At 40.7% G+C, this 23,672-nt stretch overlaps 1 protein-coding gene across 2 annotated transcripts in view; it reads right to left on the bottom strand.

The window, feature by feature from the left end:
* The window catches only part of rbm19 (RNA binding motif protein 19), a 216,903-nt gene that overhangs the window by 123,692 nt on the left and 69,539 nt on the right, over positions 1 to 23,672 (bottom strand). For both annotated transcript variants that reach the window (XM_052032338.1, XM_052032340.1), the window contains exons 18-21: positions 19,392 to 19,452; positions 18,438 to 18,517; positions 16,094 to 16,149; positions 12,571 to 12,684 (exon numbers count right to left, since the gene is read on the bottom strand). In XM_052032338.1, the coding sequence (XP_051888298.1) occupies positions 12,571 to 12,684; positions 16,094 to 16,149; positions 18,438 to 18,517; positions 19,392 to 19,452 (311 nt within the window). The remainder of the gene's footprint in view (positions 1 to 12,570; positions 12,685 to 16,093; positions 16,150 to 18,437; positions 18,518 to 19,391; positions 19,453 to 23,672) is intronic.

Genomic DNA, 23,672 nt, shown 5'->3' with positions numbered 1-23,672 from the left:
GAACAAACATTGCATGAAAAGCACGTCAATGCGTCTTTATCATCACCGTGTCAAAATTATGGAAATTCTTACCTAACAGTTCTGTGGATGTGTCTTCACCACGCGACCAAGGTATTTTTGGGTTCTACTGACCTTTGCATTGAGAAGTAGATGGGTAAAGAGGTGAAATCTTAAACGGTAATTGTGAAATGTTGCCATTGAAGTGGCTTGGGTATCTAGACAAAAGTTACTTTCTCCTTCCCACAGGTGTCTTGATAAAGACTGTCCTTATGGTATAAGCTCCCTGCCCCTCTTCCAAAGGTTCCATGGCTACTTCTTTAAATACCAATTATTGCCTTTAAAGACTCCAGATTAATACTATAACATAGCTGAAACTGTGATCTATTGTAGTAACTCGGCATAGTTGCTTTATTAAAAACTCACCAGAATTATTTAGAGCTCCAATATTCATAGTATTCAAATTGACAATAAGATTAATAACTCAATAATGTCTGAACACAGAAGGGTTATAAAAACTAGGACAATTTCAAGAAATGTTTTCACTTTGCAAATAAGACACCTTAAAGCACTTAACATGATTTGAACTGACAATAAGTCCAACTGTTTACTTTTCAGAAATACCTAATGCTCCAGAGTAGCGCTGACTAATTATCTAATAATATTCAAATATGTATCCACTTATGTATCCACTTTCAATTTTCTTATCAGGTACTGAAATATCCTTGCCTTTGCAGACAAACATTAACTTGTTTTAAAATGATGAAAATGGGGTAAAAGACATTAATAATGATGTTTCACACCTTTAAAAAATGGGGTAACTGCGAATTTTAATGAATCAAGTAAAAACACAATATTAAGCAAGTCATGTGTTAAAGAATTTATGAAGTTTGAATTACTAAATAAGAGATAATCGTCTTGTTCAAAGTGATAGATATATTAATTTCTTGTGAACTTATTCTAGTCACAGGATTGCCAGGTACGAGCCTGATGAAATAAATGCACATGCCATTTCCTTTAAGAAAACCCCAAATCACAATTGCATAGATACGCGTTACTTTAATGGTCAATACACCATTTAAAATTCAAGCTTAAATGTCAATGGGCTAGAAGATAATTTTGATGCAAGTATTTTCTTTTTAAATCAATAGGTTTATTTTTCCTGCATCAACTCATGATACAAGTACAGGGGGGTCACAGAATGCTGCAGCAGCTGGAACTGCATGACTTCAAAAATTTGAATTTGATCCTGACCTCAGGTGCTGCTGTGTGGAGTTCGCACATTCTCCGTGACTGTGTGGATTTCCACGGATACTCGCGTTTTCTCCCACATCCCAAAAACATACAAGTAGGTTAAATATGTACTGTAAATTGTCCCAAGTGTACGTAGGTGGTAGGAGAGCCAGAAGCTGATGGGCATGCAAGAAAGAATAGGTTATAGGGAAATAAGTAGGGGAATGAGACTGATGGGAATGCTCTGAGAACCTGCACAGACTCAGTGGGTCAAATGGCCTCCTTCAACGTCTTATGGAAATATATTATTATATATTTCAAAAAGAAAAACAACGTTACATTACGAGCCATATACTATTGGATTTGTGCACAATGCATCTCTAAAGCTAACCTACATTACGATACAGAATGAATGTTTTTTTCCCCTCAAATACATCACTAATTATTTGAAAAAATACAGCTGGAGAAAACTGAATTAAGCAAGCAAAGATAGGAACACATGCAAAAAAATGTGCATAGTAAATGTATATGAAACAAAAACATACCAGAGTCACAGAGTCATACAGCACAAAAGCAGGCCCTTTGGCCCATCTGGTCCATGCCGGCCAAGATGCCCCATCCAAGCTAGCCCCATTTGCCAGCGTTTGGCCCATAACCTTGTAAACCTTTCCAATCCATGTAACTGTCCAACTGTCTTTTAAAAGTTGTTATTGTACTTGCCTCAACCACTTCCTCTGGTAGCTCATTCCACATGGATAACAATTGAATGAGTGCTGGAAAATCCAAATACACAACATCTACTGGTTCCCTTTAACCACCCCATTTGCGGCAATCTCAAAAGAATTCTGGTGAATTTTTCAAAGTTATTTGATTCTTACAAAATCATGTTGACTCTACTTGCTTACCTTATGATTTTCCAAATGCCCTATTATTACCTTCCTAAAAATGGATTCCAATATTTTCCCAATTATGCTAGCTGACCCATAGTTTCCTGCATTGTCTCTCTCCTTTTTTGAATTACCTTCTTGAACAGTGGGGTTACATTTATAGTATGTTCTATTTAAGATTATCTACTCCAGCCTGTTCTTTGGCTAATTATTGTAATAATTGTGGCATTTGGTTATGCCATAAAAAACATTGTCAGTTGTGTTCGGGTAATGATTTGCTCAGTTTTCAGATCTGTAGTTATGACATGCATCAACAGAAATCAGCAATCTTCATTCCAGTTAGTAATTGATGAATTATCTAAATCCACTGGAACGTCAAAAGAGGCAAAGTGTTTTAGTCACACCAGGCAAGAAGGAGAAAAGCAGTCAGGGTTTAGGAATGACAAGACATCTACTCTTTCTGGAAACTGCAGGTAGTTAGCTAAGGCAGGTTCAGCATTGATTCTATCGTGACTTGACTACTGGATTACACACAGATGTGTGCAAGAGATTACAGTTAGCTCCACAGGGTTCCCAACTCCATGGTCTGTGGGATTATACTAAATAAAACTGGAGCAGGATTTTTTTTGGAATAGGATTTCAGTTTCTGGCTTTCATGAGGTAGCCAAGAATAAATCCAGTAATTTGATAAATTAATCATTTAATTTACCTGTAATTTAAACCTTTTCTAAAAGCAGCCTTTAAAATATTCATTTTTAAAGGGCATATCATCTCAAAATCAGTGCTTTCCACATAATGTTTTCAATACTGTTAATTAGGCTACATTGGAAAAATAACCACTGCATATTGATGAAGTTAACATGCAAAATAGTACACACTGCAAACAGAGATGTCAATTAAAATGGGTGGTTGGAATATCATTCCTAACATTTGCCAAGGCTCCCAGCTAAAATTACTTCCATATTCTTGAGTGACCATATCATCATAAAAGGATAGTACAATACTGCCAGTGTGTACAGACCTTTATATGTTGCATTAATCTTGAAAACATATATTTCATTTCCCAGGCCTGTCAGGACCCTGCTCCTGCAGCTGGATCCCTACTCCTGCTGCTGCCCCTCTGGGACTCCACACACACCACTCCTGGATCTTGCACCCAATGATGTTCCTCCAGGAGCCTGCACCCACTCTGGGACACTGCTCCCACAGCTGCTGCTCATACATGCCAGACTCTTGCTGCTTGGGGGACTATGGAACAAAAGTTGGGCTTTACAAATGCACTTGTTATTTTGCATTATGTAGAATTCTGCATAATGTGACCTCCGCATTTGCTTTAATTTTTTTTAAAAAGTGACAGACGATGAATTTTCAGTTCCAAATTTTGCCTTGGATCATCTGCCTGCTTTACAATTGTACTTCAAAGCTTGGGTTAGAAAACTGGGTGGTGATAAAGGATTTGGCAGAGGGAGAAGGAATACTGGGAACAGGTGAATGACTGTGCCAAAGGTTATTAAATAGTAATAATCCAGTCATGACTGAATAGCATTCTTAGGCATCAACTCAACCATGTGAACTGATAGCTGTGACCAAATAATTAAACGTGGTGCTCTCCCCAATAAAGTAGAAGCCATACAATTGTAAAGCAAAATCACAATACATTATCATAAAAGGAAAAGGATGAGTTTATACAGAAACAAAATTTATACTAAATTCAATTTTATGTTATATTCACTGCAGTTCTCAATTTCTACCACATATATAGTCCAGCTCAGTTCAAATAAAATTAGGAACAGAGAGCAGATTTCACTTTCTGACAATGCTTATTAATTATGATTTTCCTTTCCTTTAACAACTGTATATTTAAATGTTGCAACCAAACTAAATCAGCAGAGATACAGAAAGAATTTTGAAATCTAGTTCATGCTTTGTTTTAAAACTTTGCTCACACAACCAAATCAAGAAGACATTCACCTGAATCTGCAAGCTTTATTAAAGCTCCGCACTGAATATTTCTTGAACACACACTGATGACTTCCTGGGAAATGCCAGGAGTTCCCCCCAAAAATGTTCAGTATTTTAATTCTTTTCTTTTTTTTAAGTCAATTTTGAATGCTTCCAAATGTCATGGCCATGCTGAAGACTTGATCAGGTTTGAGAGCTTACTTAGCCCAAAGGAATGTCTTGATGAGCTGTCAAGGTTTTCTTCTATATTTTGAGGGTAAGCCTTATTTCAGCCAGCCCACGTGGAGGAATAATATAGAAATGATGGCCCTTTATACATTCAACAGTTTAGATGAACATTTAACTCATTACTTGCTTCAAAATTAACGTTTTCTGATTCTCACAATGATAAAAGTAGGAAACAGACTTGGATTAAATTCAATTTGCAGTGTTATTGTGCCCTCTGCTGATTAAACTTGAGAAGTGTATTATTTCAACCTAATTTTGTTCAATCTGTGACAAGAAAAAGTAAAGCATCTAGAATTGGATTTCACCTTAAACGTTGTGCTAATCAGACGCCCTGTTTAGTGCCTAGACCCAATCAGAATAAATACATTGGGAAAATTAGTTTTAAAGAATCGTTGGTATGGTTTTCATCCCAGCTGCCTTAAAACACGGTCTGAACAGTCCCCAATGGCAGCCGGCGTATCTTTCATAGAAGCTATCTTTCATAGAAGCATAGAAAAATACAGCACAGAAGTAAGCCTTTATAGCCTACCTCATCTCTACCAATCATGATTCCCAACCATGCAAACCTCATTTGCCCACACAAGGTCCATACCTCTCGAATCAGTTCCTATCCATGTACCTGTACCTCGTTCATAGTACCTCCTCTGGCAGTTTGTTCTAAATATTCACCGCTCTGTGTGTAAAAAGACCTACCCCTCAGATCTTTAAATTCCCCCCCTTTACCCTAAACCTTTACCCTATAGTTCTAGATTCCCCTGCCCTTGGAAATAGATTCGACTATCTATTCCATCTATACCCCTCATAATGTTATAAATCTCCATAAGGTCTCTGCTCAGCCTCATATGTTCCAGTGACAAAAAACACAGCCAATCCAATCTCTCCTTATAACTTCAGCCCTCCTTACCAGGCAACATCCTGGTATATCTCTTCTGCACTCTCTCTATTGCTATCACATCCTTCCTGGTGTGCGATGACCAGAAGCATACAAAATATTCTAACTGCGGTCTAACCAATGTTTTGTACAACTGCAACACGACGCCCCAACTCAATGCCTCGGCCTATCAAGGCAAGCTTACCAAATGCCCTCTTCACCGTCCTATTCACTTGTGTCACCACTTTCAGGGAACTATAGACTTGTACCCCAAGGTTTTTCTGTGTATCAATGTCCCTAATGTCCCTGTCATCAATTTTTGTGTCATCTACAAACTAAGTAATCAAACCTGCTCATCAAAACAACAAAAGTCCGAGCACTGACCCTTGTGGTACAGCACTTGTTACAGATTTCCAGTACTCTCTAACTTCTATCACCAAGCCAATTTTGGATCGAGTTCATCAACAAACCTTGGGTCCCTTGTACCTTGCAGCTGAGCAGTGCCCTTTCTTCCCACAGATGCTGCTCATCCCACTGAGTTCATCCAGCAGATCTTTGTTGCTCCAGATTCCAGCATCTGCAGTCTCTTGTGTTTCCATTGTACTACTCCGCTGCAAAGTCTCTTCAAGGCATGCTGACTTTGAAGAAGTTTTCCTCTTCTCTCCGATGCGAGTACTGGGAGACCCTCTCTCACTGCTCCCCGTGGTTTCTACTGCTTTCAGACTCTTCCACCACATTCGCACCAAGACTCGCACAAACCGCCTGTCATCTTACACCCCTTCTCAGACCACCAATCACCCCGGACTCCTTTCTCAGGACTCCCTTCTTTTTATACTGGCCATCTCGCCTCTCCACTCTCAGTCCTGATAAGGGGTTTCAACCTGAAACATCGACAATTCCTTTCCTCCCACAGATGCTGCTCGACCTACTGAGATCCTCCAGGAGACTGTTTGATGCGCACAGATAGGAAAACTTTAGAGGAATATGCCATATGCTTTCTTCACCACCCAGTCTACTTGCGTGCCACTTTTAGGGAACTATGTACTTACACCCCAAGGACTCTGATCAAAAACACTCCCCATGGGCCTGCCATTCATTGTGTACATCCTGCCCTGGTTTAACCAAAATGCACAACTTCACACCTGTCTGAGTTAAATTTCCTCACCCTCTTTCCCATTAGATACATAACTTGTTTTAACTTTGGACAACTTTTTTCACCGTCCACTATACCACCATTTTGGTGTCATCTGCAAACTTGCTAATCAACAACACCTATACTTTTGCCTCTTCCCTTCCCACCACCCAGGGACCCAAACAGTCTTTCCAGGTGAAGAAGTGATTCACTTGCACTTAAGATGAACGGTGCCTGGAAGCGTCCAATCCAATTTCTCAGCTGGTGTGGCCTCCACAGGAAATAAATGATGTGCTTTCCAATTTCTGGGTCAGCATCTGAAACTGCTTAATAGACTTCATTGCAAGAAAACAAAATGGAGATTTAAATTGGACTACAAATGATATCTTGCTCATAGCAACTACTTTGTAAAGCCAACAGGATATCTGGTAATCAATTATCAAGTAAATTACAAGCATCAGAATTCTTGGTGAAGGTTCCATGTACCATTACCCCTCCCAACTCACTCAAGATTTTCTCTATCATAGCGACTCACCATCCGAGCAAGCGAACCGGCTCGGCAGTTGGGTCGCGCATCGTCAGAGCGGCGAGGCCCAAGATGGCATTGGGCCTTTGTCTTCCCCGAGTGACGGGGAGAACCCGCACGCGGGAAAAGTTTGATGACGCAGCGCATACGTCATTTCCGTTTTCAGTGGGTGGGAACCGTTCCTCTTAAAAGGCCCACGCAAGGCGGAAAAATAAATCAGTTTTTGTTCTGCAGCCCACCGACTAGTGTCTTGCTTTCACATTGCGGTAGCAGCCGCTACATTGGTGACCCCGACGGTCCAAACGGATTTTGAACCTGCACAATGGACAACAACACAGCAGCCAACACAGTGGCACTCAAGCTGCCCACCTTTTGGACGCTTCGGCCCAGCGCCTGGTTCGACCAGGCTGAAGCACAATTCCAACTTCAGCAGATCACCTCCGACTCCACAAAGTACTACCACGTGGTCAGCTCTCTGGACCAGGAGAGAGCCGCCCAGGTCAGAGACTTCATCCAGTCTCCTCTGGAGAAGGATAAGTACCCAGCTTTCAAAGACCTTCTTATTTGGACCTTCGGCCTCTGCTGTCGCGAGCACGCCGCCCGCCTGCTTCATCTCGACGGCCTGGGGGACAGATCCCCATTGGCCCTAACGAACGAGATGCTGGCCTTGGCTGAGGGACACAAGCCTTGCCTAATGTTTGAACAGGCCTTCCTAGAACAACTACCCGATGACATTCACCTGTTGTTGACCGACGCCGATTTCAGCAACCCACGTGAGGTAGCTGCCTGGGCAGATGTCCTGTGGAAGGCCAAACGCAAGAGCGGGTCGTCTGTCGGCCAAATCGCCAGGCTACGAGCCCAACGCCTACCTAAACCAGTCCCAGTAACCGAGCGACCACACCCCAGAAACACAGACGACGACACTGTGACCAGCTGTGTTTCTACCATCAGAGGTGGGGCGCGGAGGCCCATCGATGCCGCCCACCCTGCAAGTTTCAGGGAAACGCCAGGGCAAGCCGCCACTGATGGCTATGACGGCTGGCTGCCAACACAGCCTCCTATTCGTTCGGGACAAGCAGTCCGAGTGTCATTTCCTCATCGATATTGGAGCAGAGGTCAGTATTTTGCCCCCGACCGGCTGCAACACTCGTAACAGGCAACAAGGTCCTGTACTCAATGCCGCAAACGGCACAACGATACGAACTTTCGGTACCTGTACAGTTCAATTACAATTCGGTGACAGCCGTTTTACCTGGAACTTTACCCTTGCCGCCGTCGCCTGGCCACTCCTGGGAGCCGATTTCCTTCGGGCCCACAGCCTGTTAGTCGACCTGCGAGGAAAGCCGCTAGTGCACTCCAGAACTTTCCAAACCTACCCCCTGGGAGAAGCCAGCCTACCAGCCCCGCGCCTGGACTCAGTTTCCCTGTCTGGAAACGAGTTCACCAAGCTCCTCGCTGAGTTGCCATCGGTTTTGGCACCTCAGTTTACAAATTCGATGCACAAACACGGGGTGCAGCACCACATCATTATCACAGGGCCACCCCTTCATGCCGGAGCACGACGGCTACCTCCAGACAAGCTCCGCCTGGCAAAGGAAGAGTTCCGCCGCATGGAGGAGCTGGGGATCATTCGCAGGTCAGACAGCCCCTGGGCCTACCCCCTACACATGGTCCCCAAAGCCACCGGTGGGTGGAGGCCCTGCAGCGACTACCGCAGGCTGAATGACGCCACCACCCCGGACTGCTACCCCATCCCTCACATCCAGGACTTTGCCGTGAACCTACATGGGGCCCACATCTTCTCCAAGGTGGGCCTCGTCTGGGGATACCACCAAATCCCGGTCCACCCTGATGACGTCCCCAAAACTGCGCTTATCACTCCATTCGGTCGCTTCGAATGCCGTTCGGCCTTAAGAACACCGCGCAGACTTTCCAGCGGCTGATGGACGTGGTAGGCTGAGACCTGGACTTCGTGTTCATTTACTTAGATGACATACTAAATCGCCAGTTGTGACCGCCAAGAACATCTTTCTCACCTCCGCCAACTGTACTCCCGTCTCTGTGATTTCGGCCTCACTATCAACCTGGCCAAGTGCCAATTCGGACTTGACTCTATCGATTTCCTCGGCCACAAAATCACCAGCGAAGGAGCAACACCCCTACCAGCCAAGTAGACGCTATCCGCCATTTTGCCCGTCCCAACACGGTCAAAGGCCTGCAGGAATTCCTGGGAATGGTCAACTTTTACCATCGGTTCATCCCTGCAGCAGCCCGTATCATGCGCCCTTTGTTCTCACTGATGTCTGGCAAGGGCAAGGACATCGCCTGGAATGACGAGGCTGCGGCTGCCTTCGTTAAGGCCAAGGACGCCCTGGCAGATGCCGCGATGCTGGTACACTCTAGGACAGACGTCCCAACCACCCTCACGGTGGACGCATCCAACACCGCGATGGTGGAGTACTGGAACAACTAATCGAAGGCCATTGGCAACCCTTGGCATTTTTCAGCAGGCACCTTAGACAATCCAAACTGAAATACAGCGCTTTTGATTGGGAACTTCTAGCGCTGTACCTGGCGGTCTGGCATTTCCAGTACTTTTTAGAAGGCAGGCCTTTCACCGCTTTCACTGACCATAACCCTTTGTCCTTTGCCTTCTCCAAGGTCTCCGATCCCTGGTCAGCTCGTCAGCAGCGACATTTGTCCTACATTTCCGAATTCACAACGGATATCCAACATGTCTCCAGAAAGGACAATGTCATTGCTGACGCACTTTCCAGACCGACCAGCCACAGCCTGTCCCTGGGTGTCGACTACACGGCCCTGGCTGATGCACAGCAAGCCGACGACAAGCTGCCTAGCTACAGAACCGCTGTCTCGGGCCTGCAGCTCCAAGATTTCTTAGTCAGTCCAGGTCAGCCGACCCTCTTTTGCGACATCACAACAGGTCAACCCCGCCCTATAGTTCCTGCAGCCTGGCGGAAACGTGTTTTCAACTCAGTACACGGGTTGGCGCACCCGTCCATCAGATCAACTGTTTGACTGGTTGCCAGCAAGTTCGTCTGGCATGGCCTGCGCAACAAGGTCAGTGAGTGGGCCAGGACTGCCAGACGTCAAAAATCCAAAGGCACACCAAGGTCCCGCCACAGCAGTTCGAGCCTACCCGTAGAAGGTTCGACCACATCCACGTCGACCTCGTTGGTCCTCTGCCAGTTTCAAGAGGAGCCCAGTACCTCCTTACCATCATGGACTGGTTCACGAGGTGGCCAGAGGCAACCGCTCTATCCAACATCATGACTGATTCCTGCACCCGGGCGCTGCTCACAATTTGGATCTCCCGTTTTGGTGTTCCGGCCCACATCACTTCAGACAGGGCCACCCAGTTTACCTCCAGCCTCTGGTCTGCATTAGCGAACATGCTAAGGACACAGCTGCACACCACCACGGCCTACCACCCTCAATCAAACAGGTTGGTGGAACATTTCCACTGCCATCTGAAATCAGCCCTGATGGCCCACCTGAAAGGTCCTAACTGGGTCGACGAACTGCCTTGGGTCCTGCTCGGCATATGCACTGCCCGCAAGGAAGATCTCCACGCTTCGTCAGCTGAACTCGTGTACGGTGCACCCCTGGTTGTCCCGGGGATCTCATACCCGCCCTTAGGGGCCAAGAGGAACAACCCACGGCAGTCCTGGAAAGACTGTGCGAGAGGCTCGGCAGCTTGGCACCGATTCCCACTTTGCAGCATGGTCAAGCCCCATCCTGAGAGTCCAAGGAACTACAAGACTAAGTTCGTTTTCGTTCGCAGGGGCACACCCCAGGCACAGTTGCAACGACCATACGAGGGGCTGTTCCGGGTCATCAGGAATAATGGGTCCACCTTTATTTTGGACACGGGCAAGGAAGAGATCTTCACGACGGACCGCCTCAAACCGGCCCATTTAGATCTACAACAACCGGTTGAGGTCCCAACACTGCGACGCAGAAGCCGACCTCCTAAGCAACGGCTAGCACAGCCCGCAAACCTTGGGGACTGTACCGCCAGTTCTGGGGCGGGTGGTTGTGTAGTGACTCACCACCCAAATAAGCGAACCGGCTCGGCGGTCGGGTCACACGTCATCAGAGCGGCGAGGCCCAAGATGGCGTTGGGCCTTCGTCTTCCCCGAGTGACGGGGAGAACCTGCGGGAAAAGTTTGATGATGTAGCACATACGTCATTTCCGCTTTTGGTGGGCGGGAACTGTTCCTCTTAAAAGGCCCGCGCAAGGCGGGAAAATAAATCAGTATTTGTTCTGCAGCCCACCGACTAGTGTCTTGCTTTCACATCGCGGTAGCAGCTGCTACACTATAACTTACTATTCATTAATTCGATTTCCATATTTGGTGCAATTCCTGACAAGAACTTCATTAAATGTTACTCAAAGCAACTACATGATCAGTTTTCTCAAACTTCTTCAGCAGAAACTATAATCAATATAGATGTTGTAAAGTTTGCTAATCTAAGTGCAGAGATAGTAATATATAAATAAAATTACACATCTGTACTTAATAGCAATTATAAAAAAGCTCAATTTAGCAACTAGACTGCTATATTTTTTTCACTTTGTTGGTGGCAAAGGATAGCTCTGTAATGTTTAATGAATAAGACTTAGCTGCCCACCAAAAACAACTGATATTGACTCTCGGCATCCCATGGAGCACAGAAAGTCTTCTGTCACAGAAGCTAAGCAAAATGGCAACCTTCACTATCAATGGTAGTAATTTGTAGTTGCTTGATTATCTCTGCAGATTTTTTTTTAAGGACCTGCTAACCTATTATCTCCAGTAAACCCAATTCTCTCCGTACTTTTACCTTGCCTGGTAGCTTTCTCACTTGAATTACTCCCATTGAATTATTTCCATTGTGGTACTGCTTATATGCCATTATGTATTATGCTTCAGGCCATGCTCTTCCCTTTCTGCTCTATGTAATTAGTGGATGGCTGATACATACATATTCTCAATGACAGATTCCTCTAAACTTGCTTGTTGACATAAAGTACAACCAGGCATCAATTTTATCTACCAAAACAGATATCTTTTCAGGACTATTTTAGAATGCAAAGAGAAGGTAGGAGATTAGAGAAGGCAGATGGAGTGAGGACAGCAGGGGAAAACGATATAGCTGAAGGGCAAGTAGAGGAGAGGTAGCTAGATAGATATTGGAAAGTTTGCAGTAGTCTCAGTTTTTCAGAAGAACAATTAAAAACAAAAGATAAAATAAGCAAGTGTACAACATCCCAGAAATGACTCCGTTATTTGTGGAAGCCATGTTGTGTAACAATGTTAAATGAAGCCCTCAGAATTGATAACGGGAAAAAGTTTACATAAATATTTGACAACTGAAGATCAAGAGGTATAGGTGTTATAGTAGCATCTGCTAACCTATTATCTCTTAACAATCCATAACACTGAAGATTATTCCACTGTGGAGTGCACAGTGATTTCTGCATTTCCCTGCATTACAAAAATGACTTTGCTGCCTGTTAAATGCTTTGAAGTGTCATGAGGCATCGAAGGCATTACATAAACTCAAGTTCCTTCTTTCTTCTCTAAGTGAGCAGAAGAAATGGGTCAGGAAGCGAATTTGTATTGCTAACTTTGGAAACAGATAAAATAGAACATCCTGAGCCTAAACTTCCATGTGCAAGGCGACAATTTTGGCTTGATTATCAGCAGCACTTAGTACAGTTTCTTACCTGAAAAGCTCCCGTATTTCTTTTACTTTAGCCTGGAAAGGAATATTTCGAATCAGAATTTTGGAGACCTTCTGATCCTTTTCTTTTTGGAGTTTTCTTGCTGGAGTCACAGACCTGTATGCAAGAAGAATTTGGTTTGTTTCTAATATTGTTAAAAATGTAGATATTCTACATAAAAATGAGAATTGAAGAACAGTAATACTTAATAGATGGCAAAATCTATACAGGATTTCCAATTGTGTACATATGGAAAAAAGTCACTACTGACCCATAATCCATCATTAAATTATTTTAACCCAGCGAGCACGTGATTCAATGTCTAAGCAGGGTGGTGTAAAGGCAAGGACTCAGTCTGCTGAGACAGATCAACAAAATACTTTGTGCGTGCCGACTTTCTGAGTGCTTTTATAACTGGGAAAAGTACATTTGTTAGTTACCCGACTGCAAATTGTGACTTTAAAACAGCTATGAAGACAATACAATTTCTGTACTTTCCTTCATGTAGAATACTTAACCATTAACTGAATTTTTTGCCTTCTGTAAAATTTAACATTTATAACCTGGCTACGTTATACATTTGTCTTCATAAAATCTACTGTTTCTCAACATACAATGAACATGGAATTTTGGTGGCAAGATATCCAAGTGCCACGCTGCCACAAACTGCAGTGCAGAAGAAATTGGTGCAAAGTGAAGTCAGGTTTTATTGGTATTTAAAATCATCTATCATTCGAGCAATGGTAAGCAGAATACCAGCATATGCATCTGCACTACTGGGAACACAATTATTTCCAAAAGGTATGAAGAATGTTCTTATGTTTCTTTGATATTTTGGTCCAGATTTTCTTGAAAATGTGTAACATAGTTATGACACAATCCATCAACCTGTCAGATATTTTTGAAAATAATGCTGCAAACAAGTTGTGCCATTACTTCCCCATAATTTCAACACATTTATACCATTCTATCACCAATGACAGTAGTTAATAATTTTCACACTATTAAAAATCAGTGTCTGTAACTTACTTCTTAAAACTACATATACTAGTTCTGCCATTTAAATCACTAAATAATTGCTCAGGTGGACTCCTAGTCACCTAGAGGCACCACTGTTGCATCCTCATTTGCTATGAGCAGAGTTCATATAACATCACAAGCCCGTGTAAGAATTGTGCATGCAATTCCAATTATTTTTGAAATTGACATCTTCATACTCATTAAGACACTTTGATACAACGTCACCACAAATTTTAATGCACGTGACATCAAAATAGGCTGTACATTAGTATACGTGTTTTGTCAATTCCAGGTTATCTTTATAACTTAACTGGTGCTACAAACATTAAAAATTTTAATTCAGGAAAACCTAATAAAAGTGATAAAGTGTGGGTTTCAACAGGTTTTGTTACATCAGTATGCATTGATTGTGCAAAGAATAATGTAGCCCTCAAAAGGTGTAACTTTAGGATGTAGGCTTGACAAGGATAAGATATATTTCCCTGTTGATTTCTTTATTGAAGTGTTATTGATGAAGCAATGGCAGAATGATGTATGGTGACACATCTCAAATCTGATCCTTCAGAGAGGAGCAATGAACTGATTACCTATATATTTAAACATTCATTCTTAAATATGGTAGATTTATTGATAATTGAAACAAGCCAGCTTTCTCATCTCTAATGTCTTCAGCTTGATATCATTTTAACATGGCTTTAAAAGTTTTCTTAACGGTTCCACGAAGGGAACAATGCAAATCAATCTATCACATTTATGCAATGTATTAGTTGATGAACAGAATATCAAGTTACTCTTATTCAAATAGAAAGTTTTTCTTATTTGCTGGAAGTTTAGTTTGTCAGTGGTAAAATTCCTGTTTCTTCAATGTCCAGTGAAGAGACAAAATTTAAAAGTAAATTCCTCCTGTAGAACTAGTGTTGCTCTTACATGGGGAATATGAATTTAGCAGCTTATTGTGAAAATAATTTTCCAAATTTCATTTTTATTAGTAAAGCAAAAACTGTTTCAGTGAAAAATCCATTTAAACCACAGATCCAAAAAAAAAAACAGGGAGCAGTGGTTAAATGAGAGCAGGGAACAGATTCATATAACATGTATTTTATCTGCCAATGCACACACACGACACATTGTACTTGGAGTTAAATGGAGATTGCTGAGGCTGTGCTAGAGCTTCAGGCAAAGGTCAAGTCATATGACAATGTGTACCTTATTGCCTGAATACAGCCTATAACTCTAACTTGTCAACAGCATGATACAAAACTTCAAACAAGCTCCAACTCTCTGTAACTTTCCAAGATACTTTTGAAAAACAGTACCATGAAAATGAATCGAGTTTCATTTAAAATATAACGAGTTACTTTAAACACAGGGTCAGTGTTATGGGAAGGTATAATCAGATTCAACAAATCAGCTGATTCATTCTTCACACTTACTCTTTTGGGGCTCAGGTAATATAATTATTGGAGCAAATGTGAATGCAAGGACTGGGAGCTGTGAAAGGTGTACTTGTGCACTTAATATCAGATGTTTTTTGTATTAATTAGTTAATCTCCCAATTACACTAATGAACAAATAAATTGCCAAAAGAATCCAAAATATTCTCCTTCTGGATTGTATAAACCCAACAGTCAGTGCTCCATCTCCCACCCTTAGGATTAGGTCAATGTGCTTGTTTTCTTCTTTGAAGTAGCTTTAAAAACTTCTAAACTAACTTCCATTCTAAGAAAGTTATAGGAAGATAAAACTGTATGCACATAAAAGGTAAGCACAAATGCTAAATGGTGGGATTATAACTTAAGTGCATTAAATTTGTTTCAACTGCTATGCAGTGAATTGAATAGCAGTTGAAACAACAAAGATTAATTTGTGCTCAGTATAGCAACAATGACCTGATACAATAGTAAAACTCTGATAATTCAGACATCCTCAAGGCCCGGCATCTGGCACACTCACTAGTAGTCCAGAATGAGAGCTGGGAGTTTGAAGGCAAGCAAGGAGTGTAACTAAAGCTGGGATCCCAGAGTGCAGCTGGGGCCCAGGTCAGGTCTGTGGGCCGGGTGTGCACTTGGAATGGGGTTGGAGTACAGAACACGAGGGGTCAAGAACTTAATGTCAGATCTGTTATAGAGTATAACAGATACGGTATAGAGTCAGAGTCTTTTTCCCCAGGTAGAAATGTCAAATACTAGAATGCATAGCTTTAAGGTGAGAGAGGGAAAGTTTAAAGAAGAAGTGTAAGATTTTTGTTACACACACAGCATATTCTCAAAACATAAAATTTTCACCACACATAAGCACTGCGAGCCTACTTTTGAAACCTAATCCAAGTAAAGTTAGAACGTCAGTCCCTTTCATTTACACTTTCCATTCTTTGTTTCATTCATACACACTGATCAACATTGAATGATACAAGGTACTTTGTGTATAAATCCTTTGTATTGAATGACACCACAATGTTTTCAAGGTTTAAGTAAAAACAGAATAAACATGAAACAAAAATGCTTACTTCGTAGCTCTGTCTGATATCTTCAACTCCAGTTGGTGATCATCCAACATAGTATGCTAGGGTTTCAAAAACAAAATGTCATAAACATTAGAGTGAAATTAAAAAAAAATTTAAGTAGCTGAGAGATACTGTGAAAACCTTGCCCTGAAATTTTAAGAACTGGTCAATGACAATATTGGGAAAGATAAGGAGACAGTGAAATACTGTCAAATTTAAAGTACAGCTCAGAAATCATATTAAGCATTACAGTATCATGGTTTAATTATTGCATGCTAAAACATCCCAGCACTAATAAGTATACTAGTTCAGCATAGTCTCCTCAACATGTTCTTCTGCAAAAAAAATCTGGCTACCTTATTCATATTATTTGTTTCTGGGTAAGAACACACAAGCTGAAAAGCTGAATTATTACTTGCACATGGAGACACGGTAACTTTTAATGTAAATGACAGTTTACGGGTTCAAAAGAAGTTTAAAAATAAAGTTAAAAGAGAATGTGCTTATTTTTGTGAAAGACAAACCTATAAAATTCAAGATTATTACTCAAGCACCAGTTGTCACTGAGTACACCAATTTAGCTCATCCTCCAAACTCCTCCCCCCCACCAGCCCCACCAAAAGAAATATTGATGTCCAATCAGATGAATTACAGTCAGCAGAAGACAAAGCTGGATATGGCAACTATGTACAATTATTATTTTGGCATAAATACTCAATCTGTCAGTTCATTCTGTTGCTGCATTCCATGTGGAATCCAGAGATGGAGCTCCATCGGGCTAGATGTCACGACATTTACAATGGGGCAATCTTCTCTTGCACCAACTGATTTCAACAGGGATTTTAAAGATAGAAACAAATACACCACTAAAAAGTTTATTTCAGCTTTTTACATTTATTTATTATTAAAAATGTTTTCAGCTACTTGACAAATATATTTTTTTAATTATAAATATTATTAAAGTTGCAGTCGAAGTGTTGGTGAATGTTTTTGACATTTGAAAACGAACAGTTGGAGGCAGGGCTTTGACAGTTGTCCAAGCTCAAGGCATTTGAGGGGTAGGATTCCTTTACAACACTACTGGAGGGCATGCTGCCACTTATACAATCCTGTTAGAGTCCAGGCTGCTTTCGTCAAGCAGGACAGGTTCTCTGCACTAGGTTAAGTATGGGTTTGAAGTGATCAAGGGCAACAATAGCAGGCAACAGTTCTATGCAAGCAAAATTTGGCCACTATCCCAAAGTACTCAAGAATGCTGAAATATGCGTGAATACGGCTCCATGGATGTTCTCCACTAATTAAGTGCTCATTCTTCTTCCCCAGTCCCTTGACTCTTTGAATCTCTTAAACCCTTTTCAACTCCTAAAATATTAGGACGTATGGATGGATTTTGAGCACATGAATGCCAGAGCCTGTTCAACAGCATCTGTTCAGTTAGGCTTTACCCATTCCATAGCTGCACAGATGCTACAAGAACAGATCAGAGGGTCATTAGCACTGTTTATGAAATTCTACAATGCACAAATTAACCAATGATTTTCCTACATTAAAACTGTGACTACTCTAACAGTATTGCATTGGTTTTGAAGAGCTTTGCGATATCTTGAGGACATGAACGGTACTATATAAATGCAAGTTCTCCCTTGCTTACTGAAAGTTTAATGCTATAATCAATTACATTTGGAGAAAGACAACAGCTGAATTTATGTTCACTATCAAGGAACAACACTCAAATTATTTAAGCAGCTGTACAGATATTACAAAGTCTCTCATGCCCAAAGATCCAGAATAAAATTAAAACTTCTTTGACAAAAATACTTAAGCAGTAGAATTTACAACAAATCACAGATAATTATGAAGCACTATTCTTAACTCACCCATGGGGGAAATCTGAATCCACGCCACTTAAAACTTTCAAATGTCTTTCTCAGTTCAAGCAAGTGTGTAATATTACAGAGTGTGTATTTACTCATGCTATGTATGGAGTTTTGGTACAATTTCTTCTACAAACCTGAACATGTACCAGCATTACAATTACTGAACAATGAAAGTCATATATTAAGCTATCAGAGTCTGACACTTTGATTATTTGTTTTTAAACAGAATACTTTAGTAATTCTCACATTTGTTTAAATGCCATCTCAATTTTAGAATTCTCTCAGCAAAAATTATAGCCAGTTAAGTTAGAATTAATAATTATACTATTTTAAAGTAGAATTTCAAATCTGAATTAATTTCCATGGCACCAAAAATAATTCTAAAATCCAATCTCTATGACTAGGGGAAGATATTTGAAATAATAGACATTTGAAAGAATACTCCACAAACACAATGCAAATCTGGTTACCTGCAGCAGTTTTAGAGCTTTATTGGCATAATCTGGTTTTGCATATTCCACAAAGCCATATCCCATTGACTGAAGAGAACCTGTAAAACAAAAAAATACCAGAAATTCAGATACAGCCCATCAGCATAAAGAGATTATTCACAACCAAAGGTCACCGGTTTTCTCATTATCTTCATCAAGATTTCCATACTGTATACAAGCCATACAGTATACAATCGAAATCAGTGAGAGAAATGCATAAACCAGCTGGTCTTCCCTCAGCTAATAATCACAAATACGCAGCAGCTCAAGAAAGTAAGGGCAAGTTTTTTTTTATTTTCATTATACCAAGTTAATTTTGATAGATGTATATACATCACAAAATTAGAATAACCTGAAATTGCAAACGTTTAAAACGCAGAACTGTTGGCATATGCTTGCTAATGAAGAAACAGGTCATATTTTTGACAAACCATAGGATAACCCACCCTAATCTTTTAAAAACTTATCAGCATTAAGATCAATTGCAGTATTTATAGCAGCAGCAATTCACAGTAGGACTGTATACAGTATGCACACCATACTTCCAAAAGGGAACCTAAGCAATTATTATACATAACAAATTTTGAATCTAAGTAGACTTAAGCAATATGGGACACAGATGTTTTTTTAAGCTGGCTATGACTTGAACTAAAGTGCTTTTAAATATATAATTATATTACATATGTATCTAGCAAACTTTGTTTTAAAAGCACACCACAGCAAATACTTTCAAAACACATTAATGGCAAGTAAGTTTCTCAAACAAAAGAATAAAAAAATCTATTGTTTTATACTTCCTCAAATATACTAGCGGCTCATTGGCAAAATTACATTATCAAAACCATACTAGATTATAAATCAAAATTTGTTCAAACTCAAATTATTTCATAGCAAGTTCTACATTGAAAATTGAAATACACAAGTAATTTTTACCCGTCCTGCTCTTCTTCTTTGAAATACTGCAACTTTTTAATGATCCACATTTGCTAAACACCTTGAAAGAAAACAGATTAAATAACGATGAACAATAATTAAATATCATAAAATTGTTATAAACATGCAAAATAAACTCTATAGATGCAAACACACATGTAAACAAGCTCACTTTGCGATTGCATTACATGTACACTGGCAGGTAAGCATCCTGTATGCTGCAGTGAATGACTCACATAACACTGCAAAGTGTAACTCTGTAAACGGCACAATTCAGGAGTACTATAGAACACTCTCGCTTGCTTGAATGAATGCAACCCAAACAACAATGCACCACCCTAAACTTCCACATTCCTCTTCCACTGTGTGGCTACAATGTGTATTATCTACAAAAAGCACTGCAATTACTGAAACTATTCCAACAACACCTCACATATCAGTGGCTGCTACCACCGGGAAGGACGAGGATACAAGGCAACACTACCACCTATGGGTTCCCCTTGAAGACTTACACCATCCTAATTTGCCATTCTTTTTCATTACAGATTCTAGATCCTGGAACACCCAACACTAATACAATATCATTAGCAGGACTGCAACACTTCAAAGAGGATTAGGAATGGGTGATAAATGCTGCTCTTGCCAGCTATGCTCACATCCTATAAGATGAAGTTAAAAAGTTTTTAGGTTTGGCAATCTGTCAAGTGATTAACATCAAAGAATTTAATTCTCCATCATTTTACTTTCCTGCCTAATCTGAATTATTTGTGGGCTTTTGTTGCATTAATTCTATTGATCCATTTCTCATGTGCACTAAGAAATATTCTCTCCTTTTTTGTTAATTTGAAAAAGGAATGTATTAACAAGTGTCAAAAACAAAAGTTAACACAATTAAAAACAAATATGAGCACTAATTTTATTCATCTGTAAGCAACGGGCAGGAGTTTGTTTTTTTTTACATACCATCATTGTATCAAACAAGAACAAGATGGATACAGAGATCATCTCATTTAACCTGCTTTGTCTGGCTGACTACAATGGCACCTAGAAATCACCTGTTCATTATTGGTTCATCATAAGAAAGGGTTTTTTATTTGAAGGGTCCAATATGGAGAAGATTTGAGTGCTGCAAAATCATGGTGCATAACATACTTGATGGCTCCATAAGGTCCTAGCGCGTTAGCATCGATTATTGCCTGACCTGAGGGATTACCAGGTACAGCAAGAAGGGCAAGGCTACTGGAGTCTCCAGAATAAAGAATAAGACAGCAAGTTTAGAAAGGCATAAAAATGTAACTTCAAGCAACATGGTGACAAATTTGAGAAGAAGTATGGTGAGTTTAGGACTGAAGGTGTTATATTTGAATGCACGCAGTATATGAAATAAAGTAGATGAGCTCATAGCGCAGTTAGAAATTGTCAAATATGACATCGTGGGCATCACAGAGTCGTGGTTGAAAGAAGATCGCAGCTGGGAGCTAAACATCCAAGGATACACATCCTATTGAAGAGGCAAGCAGGTGGGCAGAGGGGGTGGGGTGGCTCTGTTGGTAAAAAATGAAATCAAATCCTTTGAAAGAAGTAACATAGTGTTGGATTCGACTGTTTTAATTAGTCTTTTTAACATGTATAGTGTTAAATACACCTCAAGTGGCTGCACAAGGAATGGCCGCTTGCTCGCTTATTGGTTCGTCCATCAGGTGAATATGTGGTTTTTTCATTGGTCGGTTTCGCCACAAGTATCTAATGGGTTTCCTGATTGGACTATTGTTAGCTAAAGAGCATCTCTCATCTCAGGTATAAAAGGTGTCGCTTTTTGTTAATCTCTCTCTCTTGCTCTTCCTCTCCCTGGCCAGAGCTTTCTTTTGTTCCCTTTGTCTTGGCTCATCAAAGCTAGTGCCATGTGCTCTGTGACTCTTTCTTTGTTTTAACCTTTTCCAATAAAACTTTGTGAAGCATCAAGTTGTTTTCAACTCATTCCTGGACTCCTGAAAGAACCTGTGGATTCGAAAATAACTGGATCTGACAATTTGATCAGAAGATGTCAAATCCTTCTTGGTAAAGTTAAGAAACTGCAAGGGTAAAAAGACCCTGATGCATATTATATACAGGCCTTCGAAAAGTAGCCAGGATGTGGGGTACAAATTACAACAGGAGATAGAAAAGGCACTAGAATATAAAAGGATGTAATGCTGAGGCTTTATAACGCATTGGTCAGACCACACTTGGAGTATGGTGAGCAGTTTTGGGCCCCATATCTAAGGAAGGATGTGCTGGCACTGGAGAGGGTCCAGAGGAGGTTTACAAGAATGAGTCCGGGAATGAAAAGATTAACATTTGACGGTTCTGGGCTTGTACTCACTGGAGTTTAGAAGGACGATGGGGGATCTCATTGAAACCTACTGAATATTGAAATGCCTGAATATAGTGGACGTGGAGAAGAGGTTTCTCGTACTGGGAGAGTCTAGGACCAGAGGACACAGCCTCAGAATAGAAGGACGTCCCTTTAGAACAGAGATAAGGAGGAATTTCTTTAGCCAGAGGGTGGTGAATCTGTGAAATTCATTGCCACATTCGGCTGTGGAGGCCAAGTCATTGGGTATATTTAAAGCCGAGGTTGATAGGTTCTTGTTTAGTAGGGGTGTTAAAAGGTTAAGGGGAGAAGGCAAGAGGTTAGTGTAGAGAGGGAAAAATAAATCAGCCATGATCGAATGGCGGAGCAGACTCGATGGGGCGAATGGCCTAATTCTGCTCCTATTTCTTATGGCAAGGCCCGAGTAAAGAAACTGAACACAGGAAATGGCAAGATCTAAGAGAATTAAAGCAGCACTGGGTAGACAGCAGAAAAAAAATGACAAGCTTACTAAAGACTTGGAAGACAATAATATTGCTTTGTTCAATACCGAAGGTTGAATACGTGTTGATTAATAGGGAGAAAGTTGCAGTTTTCAATTTTAGTTTTATTGTCTTGGATTTGTATTGTTTTAGTCATGCAGTTATCCTGTAAAATTGCGGAGCATTTTTGTGTTACAGGACAACTGCACGACTAAAACAAATCCAAGACAATAATTCTCTACCTTGCAAAATGTCTTCTGTCAAGTGCAGAAAAAAAAAATCAGAAATTCACGGAGGAAAGCTACAAAATTGTTTCATTGACTGTCAAGACTTCAATCCCTGGAAACGTTTTGAAAGACTGCTTGGTAAAGGACATGGGAAAAGTATCGAACAGAAACTCTAGACTCTGTCAAAAGTCTGTTGGAATCCTGCAACAATCTAGCATCATGTGCCTGGGAAATTAAATTTTATATCTGTGAAAGATGTGGCAAAAATAAAATGTACTTCTCCCTGGCAGTAGATGAAACCACTTACTGTTCAAACACAGCTCAGATAGTAATACTTTTGCGTGCTGTGCTGAATGTGTTTGAGGCTTATATTGAAATTGCAGGACTAGCAAGAAGTTAATATGCGAACAATAGGCATTGATTTGTAGATTCATGTTCAGGATAAGACTGAATCTTTGGATTTGTAAGGGAAAAAAATAGTTGGCATTTCGACAGATGACAGGCAAGCATAACAGAGTAATCATACATTTCAAGCTATATCCAGAGGACATAGAGGAGCAGCTCATCAAGCATTACTGTTGGCAAAATGTGTGTGGTAAAGATCTTGGTTTTGCATATAATATAAAAGCCATTATCTCCAGTCAATTTCATAGAATCTCATGGACTCCTCCACCATTATTTTCAAATGTATTTAGAAGAAACTGATGGTGAGTATGGAGATGGAATTTACCATACACAAGTGAGGTGGCACAGCAGAAGATTTGTGGTGCAGTTGCCAGAGGTCAAAGCAATTTTGATGGTGGAAAAAGAAACCTGTTACTTACCTGGAGAATGACAACAGGCTTTATCATCTTACATTCCTTGCTGTGCATTTTAATGATCTGAACATTGACCCCCAATACTGATTTACTGTAGTTTGTATAGCACTAGAAATATGTTCAATTTTGTAGAGCTGTCTCTGGAAAGTTTCCAAAATTATATCATAGAGACAGGAGTTCACTTGTCTCTCTGGAAAAATTATCAAGTTGCTGGAGGAACTCAGCAGGCCAGGCAGCATCCGTGGAGAAAAACAGACTGAAGATAGGAAAAGGAGCTTTCTATATATTGGGCTATATTCCTTTATATTGTGCTTCCCCTGAAGAAGGGCCCTGACCCGAAACGTTGACTGTTTTTCTCCACGGATGCTGCCTGGCTTGCTGAGTTCCTCCAGCAACTTGAT

The sequence above is a fragment of the Pristis pectinata genome, chromosome 17 (assembly GCF_009764475.1).
Source record: "Pristis pectinata isolate sPriPec2 chromosome 17, sPriPec2.1.pri, whole genome shotgun sequence".
Classification (NCBI taxonomy): Eukaryota; Metazoa; Chordata; class Chondrichthyes; order Rhinopristiformes; family Pristidae; genus Pristis; species Pristis pectinata.
Note: the sequence above shows the minus strand (reverse complement) of the source record. Positions and strands in the feature narration are given on the sequence as shown.